Raw genomic sequence first — 26,562 nt, forward strand, 5'->3', positions numbered from 1 at the left:
GCTTCTTCCTTTTTCCCTTGAAAAGTCCTCAGGTTCATTCCCCTAAATAAACATGAACATCTGGGGCCTGGACAGGCTGTGTGTCAGGTGCCTGCCAACGACCACTATCATCCATCCCCAAGTATAATTCCCGATGTTTTGTTATTAAAAATTAGATTGCAAGCCAGAGGTATACTACCAGGTGATCTGCAAAATTCCGCTAGCGGGTCAAGTAAGCGAGTGACGTCTATGACGCTGCGCTGCTACACCACTTGCAGCTTCAACTTTGGATCCTGACTGAATTGAGCAGCAAACAGAGTATACACGAGAGATAGCATACGTAATCAATAATTGATAAATTAAAAAAAAGACAGGGCTTAACGGGTATGATTCAGCAGGGAGAATAACTAATAGGCAGACAGTCCGACACCATCACAGTATATGTCAGTATATGTGGCTCCATCTGCAGGTGCAAGTGACAGCCATACTCAACCGCTCAGCGCACTTGAGTATTCCTTCCCCCCTAGATGCAGCATAAGCTGCAGATCTGAACTTTTCAAAGGTTGCCGTTCTATTGTTTGAAGTTATCAATCGAATCTGTTTTATTGTTCAGTGATATTTTTCTCTTATAACAAATTAGTGCACAATATTTTTTGCATGTCCACCTAGATTGCAAAGTTTTGTTGTTCTTGTTTTCTAATAGGGAGCAGATCCATTGGAGTTATAGTTCTGAACTTATTCGAATCTTTGGCTAATTAATATACATGGTTAGAAAGGTTAATTTGTTCATGTCTTTACAAGGAGAATTTGAAATGTATATGGGCTATGACAACATTGTCAATCTTAAGATGATTAGTTTTAAGATTTATTGACTAGTCTCATAAAGTTTGATAAAACGTAGTGCACATCTATATTTTATAGAGTTGATTGAGTGTACATACATATGTATGAGCATCTTACTTGTATAGGGGCTATATAGTTATTCCTTCGTTAGCGTTGAGTTCGTGCATGAGAAGAGGGACTGCAATGTTGATTCTCATAATATTACCCGTAGTGCTATCTACGATGACTTAGGTCAGTATATGTGGCTTTTGAGTCCACCTTATGGTGCTTGTAATTCCTTCACATCTTCTCATTAATGAAGATGTATATGTTCTGCTAAAAAAATGTGCCGCTAAAAAGTAACAACACCGTCTATGAAAAGAAATGAGTCTAACACTATGGAAAGAAATAAGACTGTTCTTTTTGTGGTTACCTAAGGATTTAACCAAACAAAAACCCGAGCTCTATCGCGTTGCCACATTTATGTTGTGGCAAACCATGGCCGACACCCAAATACTCTCATATACACATACTGTTATGATAACAAATGTTAAATAACTTTGACTTACTTAAAATAACTAGACGTTACTTCCTCGTCGCAAAGTAAACTTACATCTTGCATCCCGATGAGCCATTTTTAAAAATTTGTTCAAATATATAAAAAAGTATTAGTATTCGTGATAAATAATGCTTAATCTATCCTAAATTATAAAACATTTGATTTTTAACATCAAGTTTGACCACTCGTCTTATTCAAAAATTTCTATATAATATATTTTTTTGTCGTGGCTTAGTTTATTAATAAAAGTTCCTTAAAAGTAACTTAAAATTTGACTATGTTTGTATATTTTTTTATTAAGACAAAGTGGTCAGAGACAAAAAAAAGTCAAACATTTTATAATTTGGGATGGAGGGAGTATATTTTGTTAGATAAAGGATATAAAATCTGGCTTCATCTATCCAAGGATAGAATCAGACCAATTATTACAACGTCTAGCAAAAAGGCAAAGTTTGCTATAACAACGTACAACCACACACACGACTACTGGGGAAAAAAGTTCTTTTTTCTAAACGAAACCAACATGTCTCTGCGAGAGCCATCCGTTGGAACCGAAAAAATCTAAAGCTGACGTCTCCAGATGCTTAGCTGCAGAAACTAGTTGATCCTTAAAATCATCATACCGTTGCAGACTTGCCTATTGACGTAGGCAGTGAGTCCCTCTAAAAAGTAGATATCATTGGATTAATCATGTAATATATTTTCATAATAAAGTTATTTAAAGATACAAATGTTGATTCTATTTTCTATTTATAAACAGTCATCCGGAGAAGCGAGACGTGCATTTAGTTTGAAATGTAGCGAGCAATCTTATTAGATTGTTTTTTAATAGAAAAAAATACTAATAATGAACAAGATATAGTTTGTAACATGGGCTTAAAAGTTCATGTTGGGCTGATCCATACGGCGTGGCCCGCCATAAAAACAGATTAGCGAGAAGGCGGCAACGCCCCCTCCATTTCCGCCACTTCCCGCCATCGACTCCTTCGCATCTCCGCCGCCGCCAGGCTACCGGTGCGCCGGCGAGTCGGCGATGGAGATGGACATGGATATGCCAGATCCGGACGAGCTCGAGTGGATGGAGAGCCACGGCCTAGTCCCTGAGGAAGAGGAGGATGCCTACTTAGTCGACCCCGACGAGGGCTTCGTCCCGCCCCCCGGCGATTCCGACCAACCGTGCGATTCCCCGCAGCCGCAGGAGTCCGCCGCGCCACGAGCAAGTATGCAATGCACCCCTTCTTTGTATATGAGAACCTAGTCCTCGATTGTTTATATTGCTTACGAAATTGGTCAAATGCGTGCGAAGATGAAGCGTCGGGCGGTTTGAAGCGGCCTCCGCCTCCGCCACCGTCGGAGCAAGATGAGGAAGAGGAGAGGAGCAAGCGGAGAAACGTTGAGCAGGAGGACGAGGATTGGCTTCGCTACTCACCGCCGCCCGCCCCTGAAATAGTTGTCGCCGAGAAGACAATCTCGCGGTTCGCGTCGGAGATCCATGGAGACTCTGTGCCCGTCACTGCTCCCAACGGGGAGAGGGTTTATGCCAAGCTTGCTATGGAGGGTTTGGTCGGTCGAGGAATTAGCGGAACTAGGCAAGGGGCTCACTTCTCCAACCCAAACAGCAACCACAAGGGTTAGTTACTGTCTTACTAAGTGATTTATTGCTCGCTCTTACAGTACTTATTTCTCTCTAAGATTGAGGATGCATTTGGTTTGTTTGTTCACGTTGTATGTGTTTCTGCAGGCCTGCTCTCAGAATCCTTTCACTCACTAACAAGGCGTGCTGAGCAGGAGGCTTTAGCTAAGGTACATATGTAGATGCACACGTTAGGCATGTTCCCAGTTTAGGAGCAGTAGTACTCCCTCCGTACCTGAATTAGTTGACGTTTAGGACAGAATTGTGGTAACCAAGGAGTAATTAATTAGAGGGTATTTTCTCTTCTTTGCCCTTATTAAATACCACTGCGGGTGTTATTTTTACAATGACCTTGTGTAGCTCGAGTGGCTAGTTCTCTTGGCCTGAGGCTGCTGGTCAGTGGTTCAAGTCCCCACAAGTGCTCTTTTTTATTGCTGTAAGGCATTTTTGTGCTGCATGGCGCTCGCTGCGTTGCTGCTCATGCGATTAATGCGGGCAGCAGCCGAAGCGTCTCCAGGGGCAGTCGCGTCCAAATGCTCTATCTCTCACCCTCAGCGACACTCTTTATGAAAACGTGACTCCCTCCCACAACGACAACTAATTCAGGTATGGAGGGAGTACAATCTAAACTGAACTCTAAGAATCAAATGATCCTTATTGGGAAACACTGGGAATTTAATGGATATTGTTTAGTAGTACTAGAAAAGATGGTTACTCTTGCTACTTGAGCTTTTTGTGAAAATTTTAACATTTTGCCCAAAATGGGTGTGTGTGTGCTCTTATTCCTTGTGGATTTCGCTACGAAAATTTTCCACAAACATTCCATAAGTTAAGTAATAAGTCAATTGTTGAGTGGTTTAGAAGACAATGTTCATTCTGAGCATTGGATTGTTCATAGGGTCTTCCTAGTGTACACTATGACCTAACCATGTCTACAACATGTATTGACTACTAGGTTAAGGAAGGGCTTGACTAATAATTTTTTATGATTGGTTATATATCTTATATGGCGTGATGATTAAATTATAAGCCAATTGAAGTACTTGACTAACATACTTTTCATTATGTTTATGAAGGCATTGCAGGAAAGTACAGACTCAATAGACCACGTGGCTTGTTCAGTGACTCCACTAGTCACAGAAAAACTTTGGGTGGAAAAGTATGCACCAAATTCTTTCACAGAGCTATTAAGTGATGAGCACACAAACCGAGAGGTAAAGCTATTCCAAATTGCACCTTGCTACTTCAAAGTCAAGGTTTCCATCTTTTGCCTAACATTTCACTTGACATATGTGTCTGTGCCTTGCTCAGGTACTTCTATGGCTAAAACAATGGGACTCCAGTGTTTTTGGGTCCCATATTCGGGCAACGGGTGATGATGTCTTATCTGCCTTACGTCGACACTCTTCAACCATCCACAAGAATGCAAGTAACAGAAATTTCTTTTCCAAGAGTAAGGGGGGTCCTGTTGCAAGTCAAGATGACACACCCCTGAATGCACAAAGCAGCAATCCAGAAGGTTTGGGTGGCTCCTTCAGCAAAAAGTCATCAGTTGATAATACACCGGAACAAAAGGTGGGTCAGCAGTCAGCACTGCTGTGTTGTATGTTCAAGTTTGTGACCAAAAGCTGTCTACAAATATTTGCTGGTCTGTCACACTGGTTCACTACTGCAATTGAATACCCTCCTGATGTTGCAGGTGTTGCTACTATGTGGTCCACCTGGGCTTGGGAAAACCACACTTGCTCATGTTGCAGCCAGACATTGTGGCTACCATGTTGTGGAGGTCTGTGTTATGGATGGTCATACAATGCTAGCAGTGCGTTGGTTGTTTAACATGATGATGCATGACTATTAAAGACTTATGTGCTACATGATTAGTGCCATATATATCTGCTGCTATGCTACCAAATCCCCCTGCTTCAGTTTTGTTACACTGAAGTCATGGCTACGTTTTGCATAATATATTTGTGTCAATGCTATTATGTTACATTGAAAGCTGAGACCAAATTGATTTTCCTTCTATTAACGTTTGCTCCAAAACTTAAACACTGCTTCTAGTTAAAAAATGCTTGAGTGGTTGATTTGACTAGTTGGCCTGTTGAGCTCTAATGCTCCCCAGGAAGATAAATTGTGGTCTTTTTTGATAAGGGGAAGATAAATTGTGGTTGGTAATCCATCCAATATAGTCTCCTACTGAATACTGGTCTGCCTTGGTATTATTAGAGTATATCCACACAATTTATCATGGACACTTCTAATTTAGCTAACCTACTCAATTCATGTTTCCAATTAAAGTTCCGTATGTTGCTTACATTCAGTATTAAATGCAGATTAATGCCAGTGATGACCGTTCTGCTTCATCCATTGAAACAAAAATTCTCGATGTAGTTCAGATGAACTCGATCATGTCAGATTCGAAGCCCAAGTGTCTGGTACGTTTAATACAGCTTCTACTTTGTCGAATAGCTCCTTTTATGTTCTCTTGAGTATTCTGTCCTGTTTAGGTAATTGATGAAATTGATGGAGCACTTGGTGATGGAAAAGGTGCAGTGGAGGTCATCTTGAAGATGGTAATCCTCACCTGACATCTTATTTAGTACTTTGCTCAGCTTTACTTTACTTATTATTTTCGGCTTGCTTGTATTTTTTTCACCTTACCAAACAAGTTTTGCATTACATGGTTTGTTCTTCTCTCGCAGATCAATGCTGAAAAGAGTAATAATTCTGACAGGAGCACTAATGGTGAGGAAACTCAAGGCCGAAAGGCATCTAGGAGAAGTCATAGAACAGCAAAACTACTGAGGCCTGTAAGCTACACTCTTTGCCACCATTTTTTTTGGTCTTTAAAGTCTATTAGATATAATAAGCACTAATTATACAATTTTCAAAGGTAATTTGTATATGCAATGACCTTTATGCTCCAGCCCTGAGACAACTGCGCCAAGTAGTCAAGTAATATATTCCCTTCTCTGTGCTCATTATGTTTGGTACAGTTGTAAACCATTAAATGTTTGCTTATGAGGACTGGTTTAAATTCACAGGGTTCATGTGTTTGTGCAGCCGACAATTAGCCGCGTGGTGAACAGGTGATGTTAATGCACTTATTCCTTTAGCTTCATCTCATGACAAAATTGGTTGTAGCCACAAACATACTTTTATCACAGCCCATCTTTTAATACTTCACTTCTCAGGCTCAAGTATATATGCAAAAACGAAGGTTTCAAGACAAGTTCGATCGCGCTTTCTGCATTAGCGGAGTACACTGGTACAGTTTCTTTAGCTTCATGCAAAGGACACATTTTTACTTTGAAAGAAAGCTGACAAATATTTTGAACTCTTGTTGTACAATGAATTAATAGGATTCACAATTCATTAACATAAAAACACTAACATACAGCTGTTCAGCCTGATTAATAGAAATCTACTATCTTAATAATTTGTATTGCAATCTTTGACCTGACTATGAGGTTTTCCTTCCATTTCCTTTTTCCTTTGCTTGTATCGTGAATTCTAATACTTCCAGTGGATGAATAGAAATTCTACTATTTGCATGGACTATCTTTGCCCACTGGGATGAATGGTTATTTTCATAGACATTGGACTGATGAGAAATATATCCCTGCAGAATGTGACATCCGTTCATGCCTAAACACACTTCAGTTTTTGAACAAGAAAAGAGTGGCACTAAACATTGTAAGTGAACTGGTTTAGTTATCCATATGATGATACTATCGATATATATGATATTCTTTACCTAATGATACGTGTTATGGAGCAGACAGCGTTTGATTCACAAGTAATTGGACAGAAGGATAAGTCAAAAAGCATCCGCGACGTTTGGAAGCAGGTTTGATGTTTTTTCCCTGTATCCTCTTCTGCAATTCTCTTTTATTTTCTGTGTATACAATCATTTGTTCAAGCAATTGGCGTATTCCTGAAGTTTCGACATCGATTCTGAACATGAGTACTACTGCACCTATCATAACCAAAGCCACCTTTTGGACCAATGCTATAGTGACTGCAGATAAACATAACCTTACCCTTCTCTCCTTTTTTTAGAACTTTAGGGCTTTACTCCCCAGTCTTAGCAAAGCCAAGACGCATGTCTGTTACGTTGGGGATGCTGCCAAGCAGTTCTCACACCAACCAAACAACCACTATAATTTTAAAATAACATCAACCGAGAAGTATCCCCAGGGCCACATAGGTTGCACTCTCCACTACACCAAAGCAACAGCGCTAGGAAACTTGCCGCACTTCGTTGGCCCCTGCCTTTTCTCCCAAACACCAGAGACACAGTTCATCTATAGCAATATTGTCTTGAGTGTCAGATTCCTGAGGTCATCCTCCAAGATTAGCCTGACAGTCTGATCAGGTCTGCCGCCAGCGACCTTAGTGCAGCAATAGTCTTTTGCAGAACTTGTTTTTCTTTCACTGGACACAGAATCATCCAACCTTGTGCCTTACCAGTTATTCTTTCGAGCAGCTTCTCCAAACTGTTCCAAGAAGGAGAAGGATTCTAAAACATATAAGCATTTCTTAGTTCCCATAGACCCCACAAGTCTGCACTGCTAATGATATTCACTACCAGAAACAATGTGATGTAACATTGTAGAAGCTTTCTCTGAACTAAGAAAAGCCATGTTCTTACATAAAGAGGCCTTGTTCTACATCCTTTTGCTTCTAGAAAGCCACATGCTTTAATATTTTCATCGAACAGACATGTCTTCTGATTACCCCTGTTCTTATATTTGAATCAAGTATTGGGACCCACGCTAGCAAATTTTCACCCAAAATCGTCTTATTAAGTTTCATTGTTCCTCAGGTTTTGCAAAAGAGAAGACTCAAGCGGTCTGGAAAATCTGAAAGCCTTTTCAATGAAGACAAGGATATAAACTCTCTCTTCACACTCATATCTAACCGGTAAAATTCTCTTTTGTCAGATTTCTTACATTGTTTCTTTGAACTGGCATCACTTATTCACGTTAAATATTCAATTTGCAGTGGTGATTATGAAGTTACTATGGATGGGATCCATGAAAATTTCTTGAAACTATCGTATCATGACCCGATGTTGCAAAAGACTGTGAGTACCTGTGCGAAACGCTATTCTTGGTTAATTATGTTAGGTGTTTGGTTTGCACAACTCTTGATGTTCTTCCTTCTATAATTCATTTTCATACTTACCATAGCCCAAACTACCATGCAGGTAAAATGTCTCGATATACTTGGATTTTCAGATTCCTTGACCCAATATGTTTACCGGACTCAGCAGATGCCACTTCATGGTAGAATCAGACTGGCTGTATATTTTCTTTTTTGTATTGAGATTTGACTAACAAAGTTAAACCATTTATTTCAGCATATCAACCTCCAATTGCTATCACTATAAGCCGCATGGTTGCTCAAGTTGAGAAGCCAAATATTGAATGGCCAAAAGCTTTGCAGAGGTAACTTTTTCACATAAATATATTTTTTGCTTCCCATTAGTGGGATTAATGTAGATATTTTTTTCAGGTCTCGAGCATTGCTTTTAGAAAAGAAAGACATGTTGAAGACCTGGCAAAATCAAATGTCACCATTTGTTTCAAGGCACCTCTCAGTAGAATCATTCGTTGAAGACATTGCTTCTCCCTTTTTACATATTCTCTCTCCACTGAGTTTGAGACCTGTAAGTTGTCATTCACTAATCTAGTAATCTTACCAAACTTTGATAATGAAATTACTCTGTTGGTATATTTATATTTGCTCAAAACTCACCTGCCTTCAAGATGATGAACAAGTGAAGGTTAGTATTGTATGATAATATATGTTTCTAATACTTTGAACTAGTTCAATATGGACATAAGTGAAACACGGAAGTATGAAATTCATGCTTAATTATTATTTCTGAAATAACATAGCAACTAAGAAATAGGTTTCTAACGATGAGTTCCAGATGACGTGTTTCAGTATAGGCCTATATTTTCATGACTTTACAAGGTTTCTAACAATGCATGATATTTTCAGGTAGCACTGAATTTGCTGTCAGAAAGAGAAAAGGATGAACTTGCACAGCTAGTTGATACTATGGTCTCCTATTCAGTTACATACAGAAACACAAAGTTTGCCCCTCAAGGAAAGGCAAACATATCTGTAGTACCCCATGAAGTTTCATCATTCTCTCTTTATCCTCCAATCAATGATGTCATAAATTTCAAGGTCTATCTAATATTTCAGTCTTCATTATCAGTTTAACTTATGCACTCTTGTTATAGTACCTAACATAGCAGTTGATATCAGGGCTATCAATCAGAGCACATTGGTCTGTCTTTAGCCATGAAACAGGTTTTGGTGCATGAGGTTAGTGGCCCTTCTGAATTTTAAGGATGCAAAGTTGTTTTGCGTCTTGCTAGCTCTTAATACCTAGCATAACTTCTTAATTTAACACTGAAAACTAAATGCATACCCTCTTGTTTATTTGAGGTGACCATGCATTGTCTATAATATGTCAGCAAGTCACGTTGGACCTCTAAAAGTAGCTGAGAATAGCACCTTGCATTACCAATTAAGAAAATTTTGTTCATTGATTGTGATTGTGACTATATGACCCAGCTGCCCCTTGAATAGTTTCTCTTGCTGTACTAACGGAGGTTCTGAATTATTCAGTAGCTCAATATGTGCTCTTGAAATATTATGTTGATATTCCTTATGCCAAATCTGGTGCTTGCTCACCTTTTGGTTTGGCTTTATTTATTTTACATGAGAAATCTGAATAAACCAAAACAAACAGGGCCTCTTGATCACATGAGAAATTCAGTGTAGAACAAAGTGATTTTTTCCCTCATCCTTGTGAACATACTATCCTTGATACAGGTAGAGAAGCAAAAGATCATTAAAGATAGTGCTGGCAAATTGTTGAACCAATCTAATGATGGAGATATGAAGAGCGAAGCTTCATCAGCTATAAGGAAGAAAACAGTAGCTAATCCCATCCCTCCAGCTTTACATTCTTCCAAGGATAATTCCAATTGCAGTTCATCTACCCTTGAAATGCAATCAAACTCAGCCTCTAATGTGAATGGTAAAGATTCTGTACCTGCCAAAAAGCACTCCAGTCGCCCAACAAATTTCTTTGACAGGTAATGTAGCAATACTAAATTATTATTAGTGGATGTCAACTTGCCATTTTACCTGCAATTATGATTGTGGTGAAGTTTACCTATTTCTTTGACAAAAACAGGTTTCGGAAGGAAAGACCAGTAGATGCAAAAACTCATAGTGATGTGGGGCTGCATGGAGCAACACTTCAGAGGGATTCACGCCCTCTGATCTTCAAATATAATGAGGTGTTCTTTCTATCCATTGCTATGCCAAATTACCTCCTGTGACCTGCTTCCATATAATAAACACATGCACAATAATCCTATGTCTCATGAATTCATTGTTCCTCATAATTAACTTTGCTGGATGTGGTCCTAGGTCCAGCATGCTGAAATATGGATTCCCAGGTTGAAGTTGTCATGGGATTGGGAATAACCCTTTTTTAGAAGTTGTTTTGCTTATTCTTTTGGAAGGAGAATTTCTTCAATGAGGATAGGTGAAACCTAGGGCCACATCCAGTGATATATTAGATGTTTTTTTATTTGCACGCTCCCAAGTATAGCTGTCAGAATGTTTTTATTGCTCGAACATGCAGGATAGCTGTGTAGGAGTATATCATTGTACTCTCTTCCTCTGTCCTAAAAGCTTTAACTTCTAGAATTTGTGTCAGTCAAATTTTTTTAACTTTGACCAACTTTATAAAAAAGAGCATCAATATCTCTGACATAAAATGAGTATCTTATGAAAATATATTCTATGATAAATTTAATATTAATTTGGTACTATAAATTTTAGTGTTTTTTTCCTAGAATTTCGGTCAAAATTTTAAAAGTTTTACTTAGACAACTCTAGAAGTTGAAGGAACAGAAGAAGTATTAAAAAACCTGAGCAGAATGCAGCTAAATGCTACGCTAACTCCATTGTGTACAATTGTCTTGCTAATTAATGTCATTATGTCTAATCAGTGATTCAATCATTTGATGCTTGATCAATTTTTTTGTTTTATTTTGGAGAGGGAGGGGGGGGGGGGATTTGATCAAAGCGAATCGCCAATTAATTTTTTTTGTTGCCGAGATATCTTTGTGTATTACAGTGTCCTTTAGTTGCACTATCTTTCGACTAGGATTTTCCAAGACTCGGCTACATTTGTCCTCATTTCTTTTGCCATTATCTCATGAAGGTGACTATGCAATGTGCAGGGTTTCACAAATGCTGTGAAAAGACCAGTGAGAGTTCGGGATCTTCTGCTCAGTTAGGCCCGGGTACATGTACTTGTTCTGTAAAGTTATGTGAATTATCCTTTGTTGTATATTGATTGTATCATGGATATTGCAAGATAGAATGAACCATTGATATCAAAATTGAAATTCCAATAGCTAGTAATGTCACATCCCTTTTTTTATGACGAGTATGCCTCTAGACTCATTATCCGAGGATGGTTCAACTAGGTCCTTACCAAACACATGACCAAACGGCAATCCACACATGGTATATTGCCGATACTCTTCTCGTATTGCGACAGCATCTACTCTTAAGTATTGAAACAACTGTCAAGCAAAATCTCTTGGGATTGGGATTATTTCTCCATAGTTGAGGAATGGTGGACGTAGGTCCGCACCACCCAAAGGATTTAAATTCACCATCATGCTAGTTTTCTGAGAATTGTGGAAGGAAAGGAGTGCTCGATAACATTCGACGGCAAGTCGGCAAACAAGGCCTTGTTTAGTTCTCAAAAAAATTTGAAAAAAAATTCAAATTTTTCATCACATTGAATCTTAAGGTGCATGCATGGAACATTAAATATAGATAAAAATAATAACTAATTATATAGTTTGTCTGTAATTTACCAGACGAATTTTTTAATCTTAATTAGTTTATGATTGGACAATGTGCCATCTCTAGGTGCTATCTACCCATTGCCATCTCTAGGTGCTATCTACCCTAACAATGTGCCACCCATCCATCTATTTTTTTATCGATTGTTATTCCACATCAAGAACGTTTCTCATTCATCTCTTTCACTTCCCTTCCACCTCTTGGCCTTTTTGGCAGTTATTAATACTTCATTTTCAAATCCGTAATATTGCAGCTTAAGGAAAAAGATTCTAGCGGTGCAAAACATTGCTCCATGTGTTTCAAACATGTTCAGAAATTTGGAGGTGTAACCACTGTTACCTGCCCACCTAGGTGTGTAACGGAAGATGGCTCACGAGAAAATGGACTAGGAAACCAACACCGTAGATGTCCCGCGCTCAACAAGAAAAAAAATTATGTTCCTTTTGAAAACATAATATTGTTGTTTTGAGGTACCCATGAAGTACGACAGTCTCATTATTATCTTTTTCTTTTGAGATTTTTTTTGAGAATAGTGTCTCATTATTATCTGAAAATGGCTCTCTCTTTTTTTTTTGAGGGGACAAATGGCTCTTTCTATATAGATAGAGAATTTGGATTTTTTTTCTTTTTGAGGTGAAGAGAATTTGGAATATGGCTCAATTTGTTCGTTTGTACTGTTGCCCCATCCTGGGGCCTACGGGGATTGGGCCGCCTAGCCTTCCAGCAGGCCCAATGCTGCGTCTGATTCATACGCTTGTGAACTTGTTGAAGTCTGAAGAAAAGTCGTCGCCTCGTCGGACAGCCGAACAGCAGCTATAGCAGCGATGGGAACCGTCGGCGGCGGCGGCCGGAGCGGCACGATGAAGCAGCTCAACGTGGGGGGCAAGCTCTTCTCGCTGGAGGCAAGCTCCCTTTCCCTCTCCCTCTCTCTCGGTTCCCCTTCCCCCACCCCAACCTTCGTGGACCGCGACCCAGCCCTCCTATCCGCCGTCCTCGCTGCCATCCGCTCCCCGTCCTCCGCAGCGCCCGACTTCCCCGCGCGCGTCCTCCTCGACGAGGCCAGCTTCTACGGCCTCCACGCCCAGCTCCTCGCTGCGCTATCTCCGCCGCCGCTCCGCGGCTTCTCAGCCTCCCTCGCCTCCACTCTCTGCCCCGCCTCCGAGCCCTTCCCCACCGCCCTCGCGCCGCACCACGACGGGTCACTATGCCTCGCCCACGGCGCCGGGCTGGTCAGCTATTACTCCCCAGCGCTGGATCACCACACCACCTTCCGGACCCACCTCCACCGCATCACCTCCCTCCGGCAGCTGCCCCCCAGACTCGCCGTCCTTGGGTCCGACTCCGCTCCTGGGCTTCACGTGTACGACTTTCTCGATGGCGAACATGTCGCCTCTGTTCAGTGGTTGGATCCCACTGACACTCGTGTCAGCAAGGCGAAGGTCGTCGCCGTTGCGGCCCGTCCTCCTGCTGATGCCGCTGACAAGAATTCACCCATCTTGGCGACGTTTGAGTGCCCTCACCGGGAAAACTGCATCCTGGCGGTTGACCCTGTAACTCTGAAGCCCACACAGGAGATTGGCCGGCAAAGTGGTAGTGCGGCTAAGTCATCGGCACCAGGTCGAGTGGTGCACCTGCCGGCACTTGGGCTGGTGTTTGCCTCATTCGTCAGTTCCGGGACATTTGGCTACTCTGGCTACATGAGGCTATGGGATATTCGGTCTGGGAATGTGGTGTGGGAGACGAGCGAGCCAGGGGGAGGTGGAAGAAGCAGTAGGTTTGGGGATCCATTTGCAGATGCAGATGTGGATGTGAAGCAGCAGGCAATATACAAGGTTTGCTCAAAGTCAGGAGATTTAGCAGTGGCAGACCTGAGAAGCCTTGGTAGTGACCCTTGGGTGTATATGTCATCAGGACCACGAGGGAGCGCAGGAGGCTATGGCAGTGTTCTGTGTTGTCACCGGTCTCAAGTTTTTGTCAGCCGAAAGGATGGATTGGAGGTTTGGTCCCGATTGGAAGAGCACCGCCACAACACAGGTGAATTGACAGAGCAATCAGGAATAAAGGAAAGACCCAAAAGTGAAGGAATTGATGAAAGATTTTATAGGAGTTGCTATGTGGACACAGAAGAGGATGCTAAACGCGGGATGATACAGATGATTGGAGGAGGTGGAGACCGCTTGTTTGTGACAAGAGAAGAGACGCCAGGTGTGGAAGTGTGGGAGACCTCCCGCCTTGCTGGTTCTATTTCTCTCTCATAGCATTCTCCTCTTGTGCACATGGAATGACCGTTCAGTAGGTCTACCAAGAGAATTGAAAGTGCATGATGCCATTCTTGTTCTTGGCTGATGGCTTCTTACATAATTCGGCACAACAAATATGTGTTTTATGTAGTCTTGCCTCCCAAGATATATCATGTATCACATATCTTGCTTCTGCATTTGCATGTCATGGTAAATGCATGAGTATAGAAAGAAATAATCTTCTTTGATGTAAAACTCTTTTCTTAATATCTTAGCACGAAGGTCTTAGCTTTTACAATATCATTTGTGAAGAAGTTATAGCATTCTTGATTCACTGCAATATGTTTAGGTATCATGTATCTTTGTAATTATACTGCAGAGCAATCGTGAACTGAGAGCACCATACCAACTTGGTCTTGTAATTTTGTTAAATGTATTAGAATGATTTATTTTCTGACATGAAAGTAGCCTCTTGCTGTTCTTATCTTTACAAATTATTGGTTAGGACTTATGAGAATAAATAGTTAAATAATAATCCACTTTCTTGATATTGCAGAATTCAAACAATAAATGTAAATGTATTGATCCTTTGGGCACAACCATATAGGAAGTATTTGGGTAGACTGTCACTATGCTTCATGAAACAAACTTAGGGCCTGTTTAGATTGGTGATGAAAATTTTTTGGGTGTCACATCGAATGTGTCGGAAGGATGTCGGGAGGGGTTTTTAGAAACTAATAAAAAAATAAATTACATAACTCGTCAGGAAACTACAAGACAAATTTATTAAGCATAATTAATCTGTCATTAGCATATGTGGGTTACTGTAGCACTTAAGGCTAATCATGGAGTAACTAGGCTTAAAAGATTCGTCTTGCGATTCTCAACTAAACTGTGTAATTAGTTTATTTTTTTATCTACATTTAATGTTTCATGCATGTGTCTAAAAATTCGATGGGATGGATGAAAAATTTTTGGGTGGGAAACTAAACATGGCCTTATTTTGCTACTGTGCTTTTGCTCAAAGTTTGACAAATCTTTCCACAGCAATGGAATGATACAAATAGTCTTTTAAAGTGTGAATGCTAGCAATTTATGTAGCAATATAGTTACTATGCTGCTGTGTTGTTACTTGCTATTAGTAGTATTTTTCTAAGGATACCCTCTGTTTTTAAATATATGGCAACTTCGATATTTTCAATTTGTTTGACTATTTGTCTTATCTATACACTTTTGAGTGAAAGGACATACAAGGTATGCTCAAAGTTATTTTGGTGACAGTTTTAGTGGTCAAATAATTGAATGAATTTTTTGGTCAAAGTTTGAGGGAAAAAAAAAAGATCAACGATACATTGAACTCTAAAAAAACAATGATGCAATGAATCTTAAAACAAAAGGAGTAATCCTGAGCTGAGAGTATGATATCAACTTATTATTCTAATCTTGATAAATGTACTAGAATGATTTATTTTCTGGCATGAAAGTGACCTCTTGCTATCCTGTCTTCAGAAGCTATTGGTTAGGACTGAAGAGGAGTAAAATAATAATCTAGGTACTTGACATTTCATATTCCAAACAATAAATTGAAATATCCTAATCCCATGGGCATAACCATATAGGAAGTGTTTGGGAGACTGGTAGAGACATTACCCTAGCCAAATGATTTATCTCTTGCAAATCAGATTCATTTCATTCTAGCTGTAGTATATCTTTTGAAGAAACTGCTGCAATTCCTTGAAAGATGACGCTGTGGCAAGTGCTTCAGTGAAGTCACCACTCACCACGAGCAGGTTGGTTACTATTGACTATTCCCTTTTCATCATCTTGGGCAATCTCATTATCAGAGAACTTAAGGCTTTTTTATTTTGGTGTATCTTGCTAATCATCAAGAAAGGAATATGTCGCCTAAAAATCGTGATTGGTGTCTCCCTATGCATACATTGTTCGACCTCACTTATGAGCTGCGACCTTTTCTTTTGTTGTTGGGGTAGTACTTTGAAAGTTCAAATCCAACCATAGATTGTTTTTGTCTACGTTGAGCTTGCTGAAATTCATATATGTGCAGTAAATTGTGTTCTGTACTGACCATAGTTTACAAGTTCATATGATGCTTCATTTCACGTATGATGCATGGTCATACATGATGGCACTGATACCCTTCCATTTTATAGCCACATTAGGAAACAATCTTTAATCTTTTGAGCTCAGAAGTGTAGCTGGACAGATGGTTAACTTCCGTATATACAGCTCCATATTTCCTTGCAAAAATATCTTGATACTGGACATATAGTGCTGATGATTTTACTTGACACAGTAGAACCACAGAGGTCCAAATAGGTTTGCTTGATGATTATACTACGATATAGCTTTGGTGTTGTAGCACGTCATAAGCATGGACCCGCCTGGAATTATCATGTTTTAGATGGGATCTTTACGATGGATACTGTATGAGTCTTTGTTATTGTTATAAACTGAAATTATGCTATTGGCGTGAACTGGAACTAAATGATTTCTGAATTCTGACGATAAGTTCCTCCTACTAGTTACTACTTGTCTGGCAGCTTCATTTTCTGTTTCATGATGAGGTCTGGGAATCACATTGTCTGATACTCTAGTGTCTCCATGGAGTGTTGTGTGCATGGCAACATGGCAAGCCATGACATAAAGCATTCGCCAAGCCCAAAACCATACAATAACCATACGTACACCTCATTTGAATGATAGAAAAGATAAGATGGTACGTATGCCACGATGACAAAGTGGCGTTGTTCATATGCCTAGCTTGCAATCTATATATATAAGAAGTTAAGAACAACACGGTGATCCGTTCACAAGTGTTTTTGCTAAGACGCTGAACTTCTCGGTTGGCTCGCAACTTTTCTTGTTTCATGATGAGGTCCGGCAATCGCATTGAGGCCTATCGCTCTATGGGCACTCGAGTGCTCTTTTGGTTCAGGTCATGCATGGAGCCGTACCACAAGGCATTCGCTAAAAAAACATATAGAAAACCATCAGAACATCTTGTTCAGATAAGAATAAGAGATAAACTGTACGTAAGCCAGCACGACAAAGTGATAACAGCGAATCTTGATAACCCCGGTCTGTCTTTGTGCGCGCCGGGCACGCCACCACCATATCATTCGCCCCTCTGTGCAGTGTACGACTCAGATTTGAGATGCGGTAACACAGGTAGCTCGCGAGTCTCTCGGATCCCCTATGCTACTCGAGTACAACGTACGCTGATGCAGATGATCACGAACCGGCGCTGACGACGTTCGTTCTCCCATCCGTTTAGCTGCGTACAGTAGCCTCCATCATACTACTGTACCATAGGACTCGGCACACAGCGTGATACGAATCCTGGAGTGGAGACGCACGCAGCTCTCCGCCAAAATACAGCTCGTTTTGCTGTGGCGGCAGCTGCAGACGAGCGCTACCTTACCAGCACGGGGATCTCTGCCTCTGCGCGGTCAGACTGCCGCTGCACGTTTCACGCCTTGTTGGGGAGTGCGGCGTGGACAGTCGCATCTTGTCTCGCCCGCTGTCTCTCCTCTCGTCTCGCCTCACCGCCCGTTACCCGCCACAGCCAGGGGCAGCGCGGCAGGGACAGCAGCCGCATGCGTGCTCCCCGCGGACGACGAGACGAGTGCCGTTGGGCAGAGCGATCAGCCATTTTTATCTAACATCAGTCGGCACCTGCATGCGGTGAATAATGGAGCGTGGGTCAGTGAGACGTGACATGATGAGCCATGGAGATCGATGTTGAGGTAGGCGGCCGGAGAGCGGAGACAGACGGAGCGCAGGTCAGGCCTCTCAACAATGATGATGGCTCCCTCCAAGCTTACACGTACGTTCCATTCCAATCCAGGCTCCGGCCGGCGAGATGAGGCGCGCCATCAACCTGGCTCCGGCCTCGAACCAGTCCCGATCCCGATTGATCGATCGGTAGCTTGTCCACATCCATGGGCATCATTCCCCGCCTATGCAAGTCTACACGTACAGCGTCCTCGGTGTAACGAGCTGACGGTGCAATGCATGGCGCATTTGGCGCAAGATTAGCCTAGCGCTGTCATGCCCACACCAGCAGCCGTAGCTGCATGCTTTGCCCTTCCTGCGTGCTACTGCGTATAGACACCCTGTTGCTGTCTCGCCGCCGGCAGGGCCGGATCGCCTTTTGCCCTCGGCTTCCGTACCCTACCAGCACACAGCACACCGCGTCGTCACGTTCCCTTCTCCTCTTTTAAGCACCCTGCCTTTTTCTCCCCTCCACCGTTCCACCTCCGTTCTTCGATCACTTCCCGGCCGGCTTGAGCTTTGCTTCCTCCACTCACCTGTCAGAGGATTCCTAGCTCCCTTTATGCTTCTCGACTTCTCGTTGCGCTGCGCCGCCGACATGATCTGATCAGTTGAGTCCGTGACGACTGAGGTGATAGCAATAGGCAAGCTGCCGGTAAAGATCGATCGGAGATGGCGGGCAGTGGTGGTGGCTCGCTGCTGCGCGGATTCCTGTCCCTCTTCTTCCTCCTGTTCCTCCACATTGGCCACGCCAGCTGCTGCTTCTCCCCCGGCGGCCCTGCCGCGCGGGCGCGGGAGGAGGACGAAGCAGCGGACGGCGATGGCGATGGGAAGGTAGGCGGCGGCGGAGGTGGGAGCAGCAAGAGGAGGAAGATATCGCCGTTGATCTTCTCTCCGGCAGCGTCGTCCTCTGCCGTTACCAGCGATAGCGTCCGAGGAGGAGCCCCGCGCAGGCACGTGTCGTCTCTCGCCACCAGCCTCCGGTTCTACCTCCACCGCATCTTCTCCTCCTCCTCCTCCGGGTCCGGGGCCAAGAACGGCGGCACCGTCGCGGGCAGCAGGGAGGAAGAGGAGGCGGTGACCACCACCGTGTCTTCGCCGCTCGCGGCCCAGTCTCTGCCGCACCAGCCTTCGACGTCGGTGGTGCTGTCCACGCCGTCGTCACCGTGCGCGTCGTCGCCCTTCATGTCGCCGCTCTCGGTGCGCTCCCTCAGCGCCACCCCCGTCCCGTCCTCGCCGCAGAAACTGCTGCAGGCGAGCAGGCAGTCGTCGCGGTCGTTCGCCGCCCGCGGCGACGTGTTCCCCTGCAAGGTGTGCGGCGAGGTGCTGGGCAGGCCGCACCTGCTGGAGCTCCACCAGGCGATGAAGCACTCCCTGTCGGAGCTCACCCACCTGGACTCCAGCCTCAACATCATCCGCATGATCTTCCTCGCCGGGTGGAAGCCCGCCGCGGCGTCCGGCGCCGGCGCGGGCGAGGCCCCCGCGGTGCGCCGCATCCTCAGGATCCACCACAACCCGCGCGCGCTGGCCCGCTTCGAGGAGTACCGCGACCTCGTCCGCGCCCGTGCCGCCCGGCGCTGCGGCGACGAGGGCGCCGTCGTGGAGGAGCGCTGCATCGCGGACGGCAACGAGCGCCTGCGGTTCCACTGCTCCACCATGCTCTGCTCCCTGGGCGGCGGCGGCGTGTGCGGGAGCCCCTACTGCTGCGTGTGCAGCACCCTGCGGCACGGCTTCGCGGGCAAGCAGGCCGACGTGGACGGCATCGCCACCTACGCCTCCGCGTGGGCCGCGCACGCGTCCCTGCCGGGCGACGTGGAGCGCGAGTTCGCCTTCCTCCAGGTGCGCCGAGCCATGCTGGTGTGCCGCGTCGTGGCGGGCCGCGTCGCCCGAGGCCCCGCGGACGACAAGGTGGCCTACGACTCCATGGTCCCCGTGCGCGGCGGCGTCAGCAGCGCTGTCGGGGCCGACGACGTCGAGCTGCTGGTGTACAACCCCAGAGCAGTGCTCCCGTGCTTCGTCATCCTCTACAGCAGCAGCTAGTCGTCGTCAGCCAGCACGAGGCGGGCCAGCCTGCACGCAGTACTAGTGTATAGCCTTTCCACTGTTCCTTGCATCCCCACCGTTTGGTGGCTGCGCCAGCGCCGCCGCTGTGGTCACCGGGCACGCACCGTGGCGCTCTGGAGTTTCTGTTGGATCGTGCAATGCAATCAACAGTGGCCGATGCCGTCGTCTAATATATGCCGGATCCGATCGAAAGCTTGATAGGGTGGGTAGCCAAGTGCTGTGAATCGTGATGATACAAAGTTGAGCCTACCATATGCGAATGGGACGCGCCAGAACCATAATGTTATTAAGTTATTATGTAGTGTTGTGGCTGGCATGTTTTTGTAGCTGTCACTCTTTGTTGCACTACTACATAAATATTTTTCCGAGACGGGCAAAAACAATTTTCCGAGGTGGGCAAGATAAACGCCTCCAACAGAAGGTCACGGTTAATCAAGTATTAATGGAGGCGTTTGTTTGCCCGCCACGGTAAATAATTTAGAAAAAATAAAAAAAAAATGAAAAGCCTGTCGACGAGCCCGCTGAGCCCATCGATGGGCCCGCTAAGCCCAATCCACCGCTGCTGCTGCGCCCACGACCAGCGTGCCGCCGCTGCCGCCGCCGACCTCGCTGCCTGTTGCGGAGAAGGGCACCTTGCGTGCGCGCTGCCTGCTGCAGAGGAGGGGAGGTGGGGCGCCGCCGGGAGAGGGGTTGGGTGCCACTGCCAGATGTAGAGGAGGGGGAGGTGGGGCACGACCAGGAGAGGGGTGGATCCGCGCTGTCCTCGCCGTGAATCCGCGCTGTCCTCGCCGGATCTGGCCTCTCATGCCGGAGGAGGGGGGCACCGTCGTGGATATCCCAGGCGCAGGGAAGGGAGGGAAGGGGGCACGCACGTCGACGAAGGGATACACATGTCGGAGAGGGGAGGGGAGGAGGCACACGTCGTGGAGATCCCAAACGCGGGGAGGAGCGTCGCCGTCCAGGATTGGAGGGCTCGCATGTCGGGGAGGGAAGGGGGCGCGCATGGAGGCTGCGAGTGGAGGGGAAGAGTCGGGGAGGGAAGGGGGCGCGCATGGGGGCTGCAAGTGGAGGGGAAGAGTCCGGGAGAGGACAGGGGTGTGCGGCGGCTGAGTGGAGTGAGGAGAGGAGCAGGTAGGGTTTTTGATTTGTTTATATATCGGAACGATTGTGGGCTATTGGGCTGGGCCTAATTTACCGAGGCGGTTGCATTACAATGAACCGCCTCGGTAAATGATTTACTGGAACGGTTGCGTTAGATTGACCGCCTCGGTTAATCTATATTTACCGAGGCGGGTATTTTAATTTGCTCGCCTTAGTAAATCGATTAACCGAGGCGGTTACTGATAACCGCCTCGGTTAATAAACAATGCCCGCCACGGTTAATTCGAGACATTTACCGTGGCGGTTGGAAATCTTGTCCGCCTCCGAGGCTTTTTGCAAAACGCCTCGCAAAAAAATTTTTGTAGTAGTGTTGGTCCCCGGTTACATGGTCTAATGGTTTCTGCATAATTATCCTCCTGACTTCTCATTTGCTGTTGATCTGTGTTCGTGTTTGCCTCTGTTTTTTCCCGACTACAAATTCTTTCGTCCCTTTACCTGTTTTCCCGGCTGTGACAACCTCCGTTCCAAATTATAAATCCTTCTATTTTTTTTCTAGATATACATAGCTATTGCTAAACTCTTACATATATATTATATATCTAGGTACATAATAAAAAAAATATGTATATAGAAACCAAAACGGCTTAAAAATTGTTTGGTGGAGCTTTAGCCGACTTCTCCTTGCACTAGTAAGTTTTTTTTTAAAAAAAAACAACTAGAAGTCAATAAAACTACTACTTTTTTTTTGCTTTGTCAGTTGTCACCTTCGACTCATCAATGCACTGTAGTAAAAGTCATAGCCGTGCTGAATGGGATTTATATCAGGCAAAAAGTGTAAGCTACAAACACTTTAAGAGCAAGATCTTGCTTTCTTGTTTCAGTGACAAAAGACATTATTTTTTTAGGGCGAGTTTCTTTACACAATGCCGCAAAAAGGATTAATACTCACTATGCAGGCCTATTTTTCGGCCCAGCCACTGCCCTGGAGTCTTCCATATTTTATTGGGCCGCAAATGGCTTGGTATCAAAAGTGTTCAGACGAGAAAAAAAAAATCAAATTTTCCTCAAAAAAGAGAAAAATTCAAATTTATCTTTCTTAACTATTGCAATCATCCGATTTTTCTTCCTGGACTACAAGATTAGTTTTTCTTTATCCTCCTCAAATTTTAAAACTGCACCTTGGGAGTTTTGAGGGTGGTTTTACTGATATGACGCCATGTTCAAAAAATATAAAACTAACCAAGTTAAAAATTCAGGAAGATAATCGGACTAGAGAAATATTTTTTTAAAAAATAAAAAAAAATCATAAGAATACTTTTCAAAAAAAATATCTGAATACTTTTACATGGAAAAATATTACAACTACAAATCTGTTTTAGTCATACAAAATCCATAGAAAATTTGTTCTACATCAGAAAATTACGAAACTAGTTCTAGACTTTTTTTCTAACATCATGCTCTATCTTACAGTGAGCTTGAAACTATTTGAATTTTAGTAGACTCGTTTTGGTGCTTATTTTTTAGTACAAGCCCTTATTATCTATTATAATGATCATCTTCGTACCTGAAATACTTGACGTCCCGGGCTAAGAGTTTATTTTCATAAAGAATGATGTTGTGACCGCAACAGGTACAAATTTTCGCAAAAAAATGACGTTGTGGCCGCAATGGATACGAAGTTGATGTGTTTGCCCATGGTGCTGCGCGTCTCTTGACTGCCACATCGTTGCTGGCAACCTGCCGCATTGGCTACCCACACTGCTCTCGCTACCTATCGCATTAAAGGCTCGGGCTGCCGCATTGGCTGCCCACACCGGCAAAAATACTGCACTTGAGTTGGACAACTTTCTTGTCTAAAGAGCAGTTGTAACTCTATTCAATAGGGATAGACATGAAAAAATATCTCCTAATTAATCACTCCTTTATAAACACAATCATATCCTAAATGTAAACAATTTCGGGTATGGAGGAAGTATACGTTAGCGACCAAGATACTTTGATGACAACACGAGTATCATGTGATTGCACTATACTTAATACTATTTGGTGTGGACATAAGTGTCATTCAATCATGATCATGTCACTTGATAATAGGCTTTGTTCGGAGAGCTCTCATAGCTGATTCTTTATTGAATCTCGCAGGAGCCCTACCAAACAATTCTTCAAAAGAGAATTCTCTAAAACGAACTAAGAGACTAGAAGCTGAAAAAAATAACTTCTCTTGATTCTATGAAGTGATTATCCATCGTGATTTTGAGAGTTCATGCTAAAGAATCAAAGAGAACCACTTTCAGTCACAAGAATCACTTATCTCAAATAATCAAGTTCCATAGAGAATCAGAATTAGATGGAGCTCTACCAAATAAAGTCGTAGGCTATTTACTCCCCTCTCTAGCTATCAGATCCTTTCAGTCCTAGTTGTCAAAGTGGTCATTTGACATATAGCCTCACCCGATGTTGTCTAACCTATTAGGCTGGCTTGGTGCCCCTTGGGGCATGCTACTCATGTAGTATGGTGGTGTTGATTGGGTATTGGTGCCTTTTGGCGAAAAACTTGGCAAGATTATAGTAGACACGAGGATTGTGACACCCGTAGTCCATAGATATCACTTCTCTCCTTGAGGTGTTGTCATTGTCCCCTCCAACCCTTCCGCCTATACTATTATCCAAGGTGAAAACTTTGCTCCATTTTGCCAGTTTTGGAATGGTTGGTGATAGTATCCTACAACATGATTTTCTTTGCAGTGCCATCTTAGGAGTAAATTTATCCTATACGTAAAACGATAAACATTTGGGCATAATGTTATTTAGTGTAAACAGTCACTTAATTAGATAAAATGATTGTTTAAATGAGCTAAACAGCTAATTAAGTGAAAACGGTATACCATTGCGTAGTGTTTACATGTGTTAATGGCCTATATGACTTTTTTAGGTGAGCAATGCTTAGAAGATGTGGCTATGTATTTTAACGGCCTCTATAGTTGGGGGGGGGGCAAGGTTTGTATTAGAGCTGTTTTTGTTCAGTTGTTAGAGCCAATTAAACTAAGGCTCTGTTTGGTTACAAAGTATTTTTGGAGTTTTAAGAAAAATATTATTATTTTGTGAAATACTTTGGTTTTAAAGTGTTATGAAGTGTTTGGGTGCAACAAGCTTTATGCTTTTAGATACTATGGTATTGCTGAAACTGTAGTTTTTTTTTGAAGTTTTAAAAATTCTACTTTAGACCTTTTTTTTTCTAAACCACATTTCTGCACACCTAATGTTCTAAAACTACAATTTCTTGATACTACAACATGCAAACAAGGTCTAAGTGGGTTTCTATTCAACTATGTTGGATTTTGCTTAAGGCTCAGTTTAGCTATCACCCAAGTGATTAGATGAAATTGGATAATTTGGAATCCCGTGAAAGGATGACTACGCAAGCTTATTTTAAAGTTTTTTTTAAAAAAATACTCTTTGTTTTATATTATACACTAGTGCAATATGATACCATGGTTACTAGCCATTTTTTCATGTCAATATGCGTAATCTATAGTAAAAAGGTATAATTCGAACGGTCATATTTTACTTATGCTCGTAGGAGCTAAAACTTACTCCCAATATCTCCAAATAAATTAATTCCTAGAATCCGTATCGACTTACTTTATAGAAAAAAACAATAACACCTATGACATAAAATGAGCATCTTATGAAAATATATTTTATAGTTATACCTAATGATACTAATTTGATATTATATATCTTAATGTTTTTTTCTAAAAGTTCAACCAAAGTTTTTTAAAAATAACTTAAGACCAGGGGCGGATCCACATGGGGGCTGGGTGGGCTGCAGCCAGCAGCCCCCCTATAAGCATGATTTTCTACCTTAATCACTATTACTTAGTCTTAAAATCATTACTAATCTCTAACTTTAGCAATAAATCTTCATTGTTTAGCCCCTCTGTCCTTTGCTTAAGACAACTCTAAGAATGCATTTATTCATAGACAAATGGAGTATAAATATGATACACATCCTAATTTCAAGGTATATAGTAGAATATATAGTACTCCCTCCATCCCAAATTGTAAGTCATTCCAAGAATCTTGGAGAGTCAAAGTATTTTTACGTTTGACCAAAATTATAGAGAAAAATACTAATATTTGTAACGTAAAGTGAGTATACTATGAAAATATAATTAAGAAAGAATCTAATGATACCGAGTTAGTACCATAATAATAATTATTTTATAATATAAATTTGGTCAAACTTAGAAAAGTTTGACTCTCCAAGATTCTTAGAATGACTTACAATTTGGGATGGAGAGAGTAGAATAAATGTCCTAATCGCTAAATCTTCGAGCCACAAGTCGTTTTGCTGAGTAAAATGTATATATTATTGAAAAACACGTAAACACGTTTGCTAAATTGTAATAATAGTTTTGACTATATTTATTCTTGAAGGAAGTTGTTTGAAGCTGTAAATTTTCTATTCTATTTGAAACGATCAATGAAGTGAAAACAGCAAAGAAAAAACTGATTTCTGTATGCGAGCGGAGAGTTCAGTCCCGAATTCCCGATGGTTTTTACTTGGGAGAACCGGTAGCGTCTCAAGACCGTTGTTATCGGCTCAACAGTTGCTGGCCGATGGTCACGATCTTTGGTACGAATACGAGTCGTACTCGTACCTGTAGAGCGTGTGTGTACTGTGCGACTGTCGCGAAGACTTACGAATAGGGAACGGAGCGCGCGCGCGCACACACACACCCCGATCCCAAACTCTCCTTTCCGGAACGAGATACACACGCTGCCACGCTGGCCGTCCCGCCCTATCCATCCAGGTGCCTGTAGAGCGCGGCCGCCGACGCCACTCTGACCCGATACACTCTTGTTCCTCGTTTCCCTCGTGGGGAGATCACAATTCACAAGCCAGCAGCAAGCTGATGCCTGATGTGGCCCGGCGAAAATTGTCGCCTACCAGCCACACGCTCATGCGCGCCGTGGTGCCTCGGGCGCTCGCGGCACGCTGCCGCGCAGCTTCCCGCGTCACGAACTCACAGCCAAATGACCAACGCGCGACAGGGCGGCGGCCAACGCCGGAATGACACTGCCGTTTAACGTTTGATGCCGCCGCGACGCCGCACTTCTACCTTTCCGTCTGGCCATCGCCGTCCGCGCTGCGGCACCCCCGGTTGGTGGATGGTGGGGGACCCAGACGAACACCGGGATTTTTCGCCGCAATCAACTTGGGCCTTGTTTAGAAGTGAATTTTTTGGATTTCGCTACTGTAATATTTTCGTTTATTTGTGACAAATATTGTTTAATTATAGACTAACTAGATCAAAAAATTCATCTCGCGATTTACAGATAAACTGTGCAACTAGTTTTTGTTTTCGTCTATATTTAATGCTTCATGTATGTGACGCAAAATTTAATTTGATAGAGAATCTTGAAAACTTTTTAGTTTTTGG

At 43.1% G+C, this 26,562-nt stretch overlaps 3 protein-coding genes across 3 annotated transcripts; all 3 read left to right on the plus strand.

The window, feature by feature from the left end:
- LOC8078807 (chromosome transmission fidelity protein 18 homolog) lies at nt 2,042-11,458 on the plus strand. Its single transcript, XM_021450842.1, has 24 exons — nt 2,042-2,580; nt 2,667-2,990; nt 3,102-3,163; nt 4,070-4,207; nt 4,305-4,568; nt 4,693-4,779; nt 5,327-5,428; nt 5,501-5,566; nt 5,696-5,803; nt 5,887-5,948; nt 6,038-6,082; nt 6,188-6,261; nt 6,622-6,689; nt 6,775-6,843; nt 7,822-7,919; nt 8,001-8,082; nt 8,206-8,284; nt 8,359-8,446; nt 8,514-8,667; nt 9,006-9,197; nt 9,279-9,338; nt 9,852-10,117; nt 10,219-10,324; nt 11,279-11,458. Exons 1-24 carry the CDS (start codon nt 2,394-2,396, stop codon nt 11,333-11,335), a joined length of 2,838 nt encoding a protein of 945 aa, XP_021306517.1. The 5' UTR covers nt 2,042-2,393; the 3' UTR covers nt 11,336-11,458.
- LOC8054290 (BTB/POZ domain-containing protein At3g09030) lies at nt 12,669-14,580 on the plus strand. Its single transcript, XM_002465461.2, has one exon. It carries the CDS (start codon nt 12,740-12,742, stop codon nt 14,171-14,173), a length of 1,434 nt encoding a protein of 477 aa, XP_002465506.1. The 5' UTR covers nt 12,669-12,739; the 3' UTR covers nt 14,174-14,580.
- On the plus strand, nt 15,075-20,312 carry LOC8054291. The gene has a single exon (XM_021457754.1). It carries the CDS (start codon nt 18,623-18,625, stop codon nt 19,988-19,990), a length of 1,368 nt encoding a protein of 455 aa, XP_021313429.1. The 5' UTR covers nt 15,075-18,622; the 3' UTR covers nt 19,991-20,312.

The sequence above is a fragment of the Sorghum bicolor genome, chromosome 1 (assembly GCF_000003195.3).
Source record: "Sorghum bicolor cultivar BTx623 chromosome 1, Sorghum_bicolor_NCBIv3, whole genome shotgun sequence".
Taxonomy (NCBI): Eukaryota; Viridiplantae; Streptophyta; class Magnoliopsida; order Poales; family Poaceae; genus Sorghum; species Sorghum bicolor.

Coding starts and splice junctions, on each gene's coding strand:
- LOC8078807 (XM_021450842.1), top strand. CDS start 2,394: ATGGAGATGGACATGGATATGCCAGATCCGGACGAGCTCGAGTGGATG. Junction 2,991..3,101: donor CCCAAACAGCAACCACAAGG/GTTAGTTACTGT, acceptor GTGTTTCTGCAG/GCCTGCTCTCAGAATCCTTT. Junction 5,804..5,886: donor CAGCAAAACTACTGAGGCCT/GTAAGCTACACT, acceptor CAATTTTCAAAG/GTAATTTGTATATGCAATGA.
- LOC8054290 (XM_002465461.2), top strand. CDS start 12,740: ATGGGAACCGTCGGCGGCGGCGGCCGGAGCGGCACGATGAAGCAGCTC.
- LOC8054291 (XM_021457754.1), top strand. CDS start 18,623: ATGGCGGGCAGTGGTGGTGGCTCGCTGCTGCGCGGATTCCTGTCCCTC.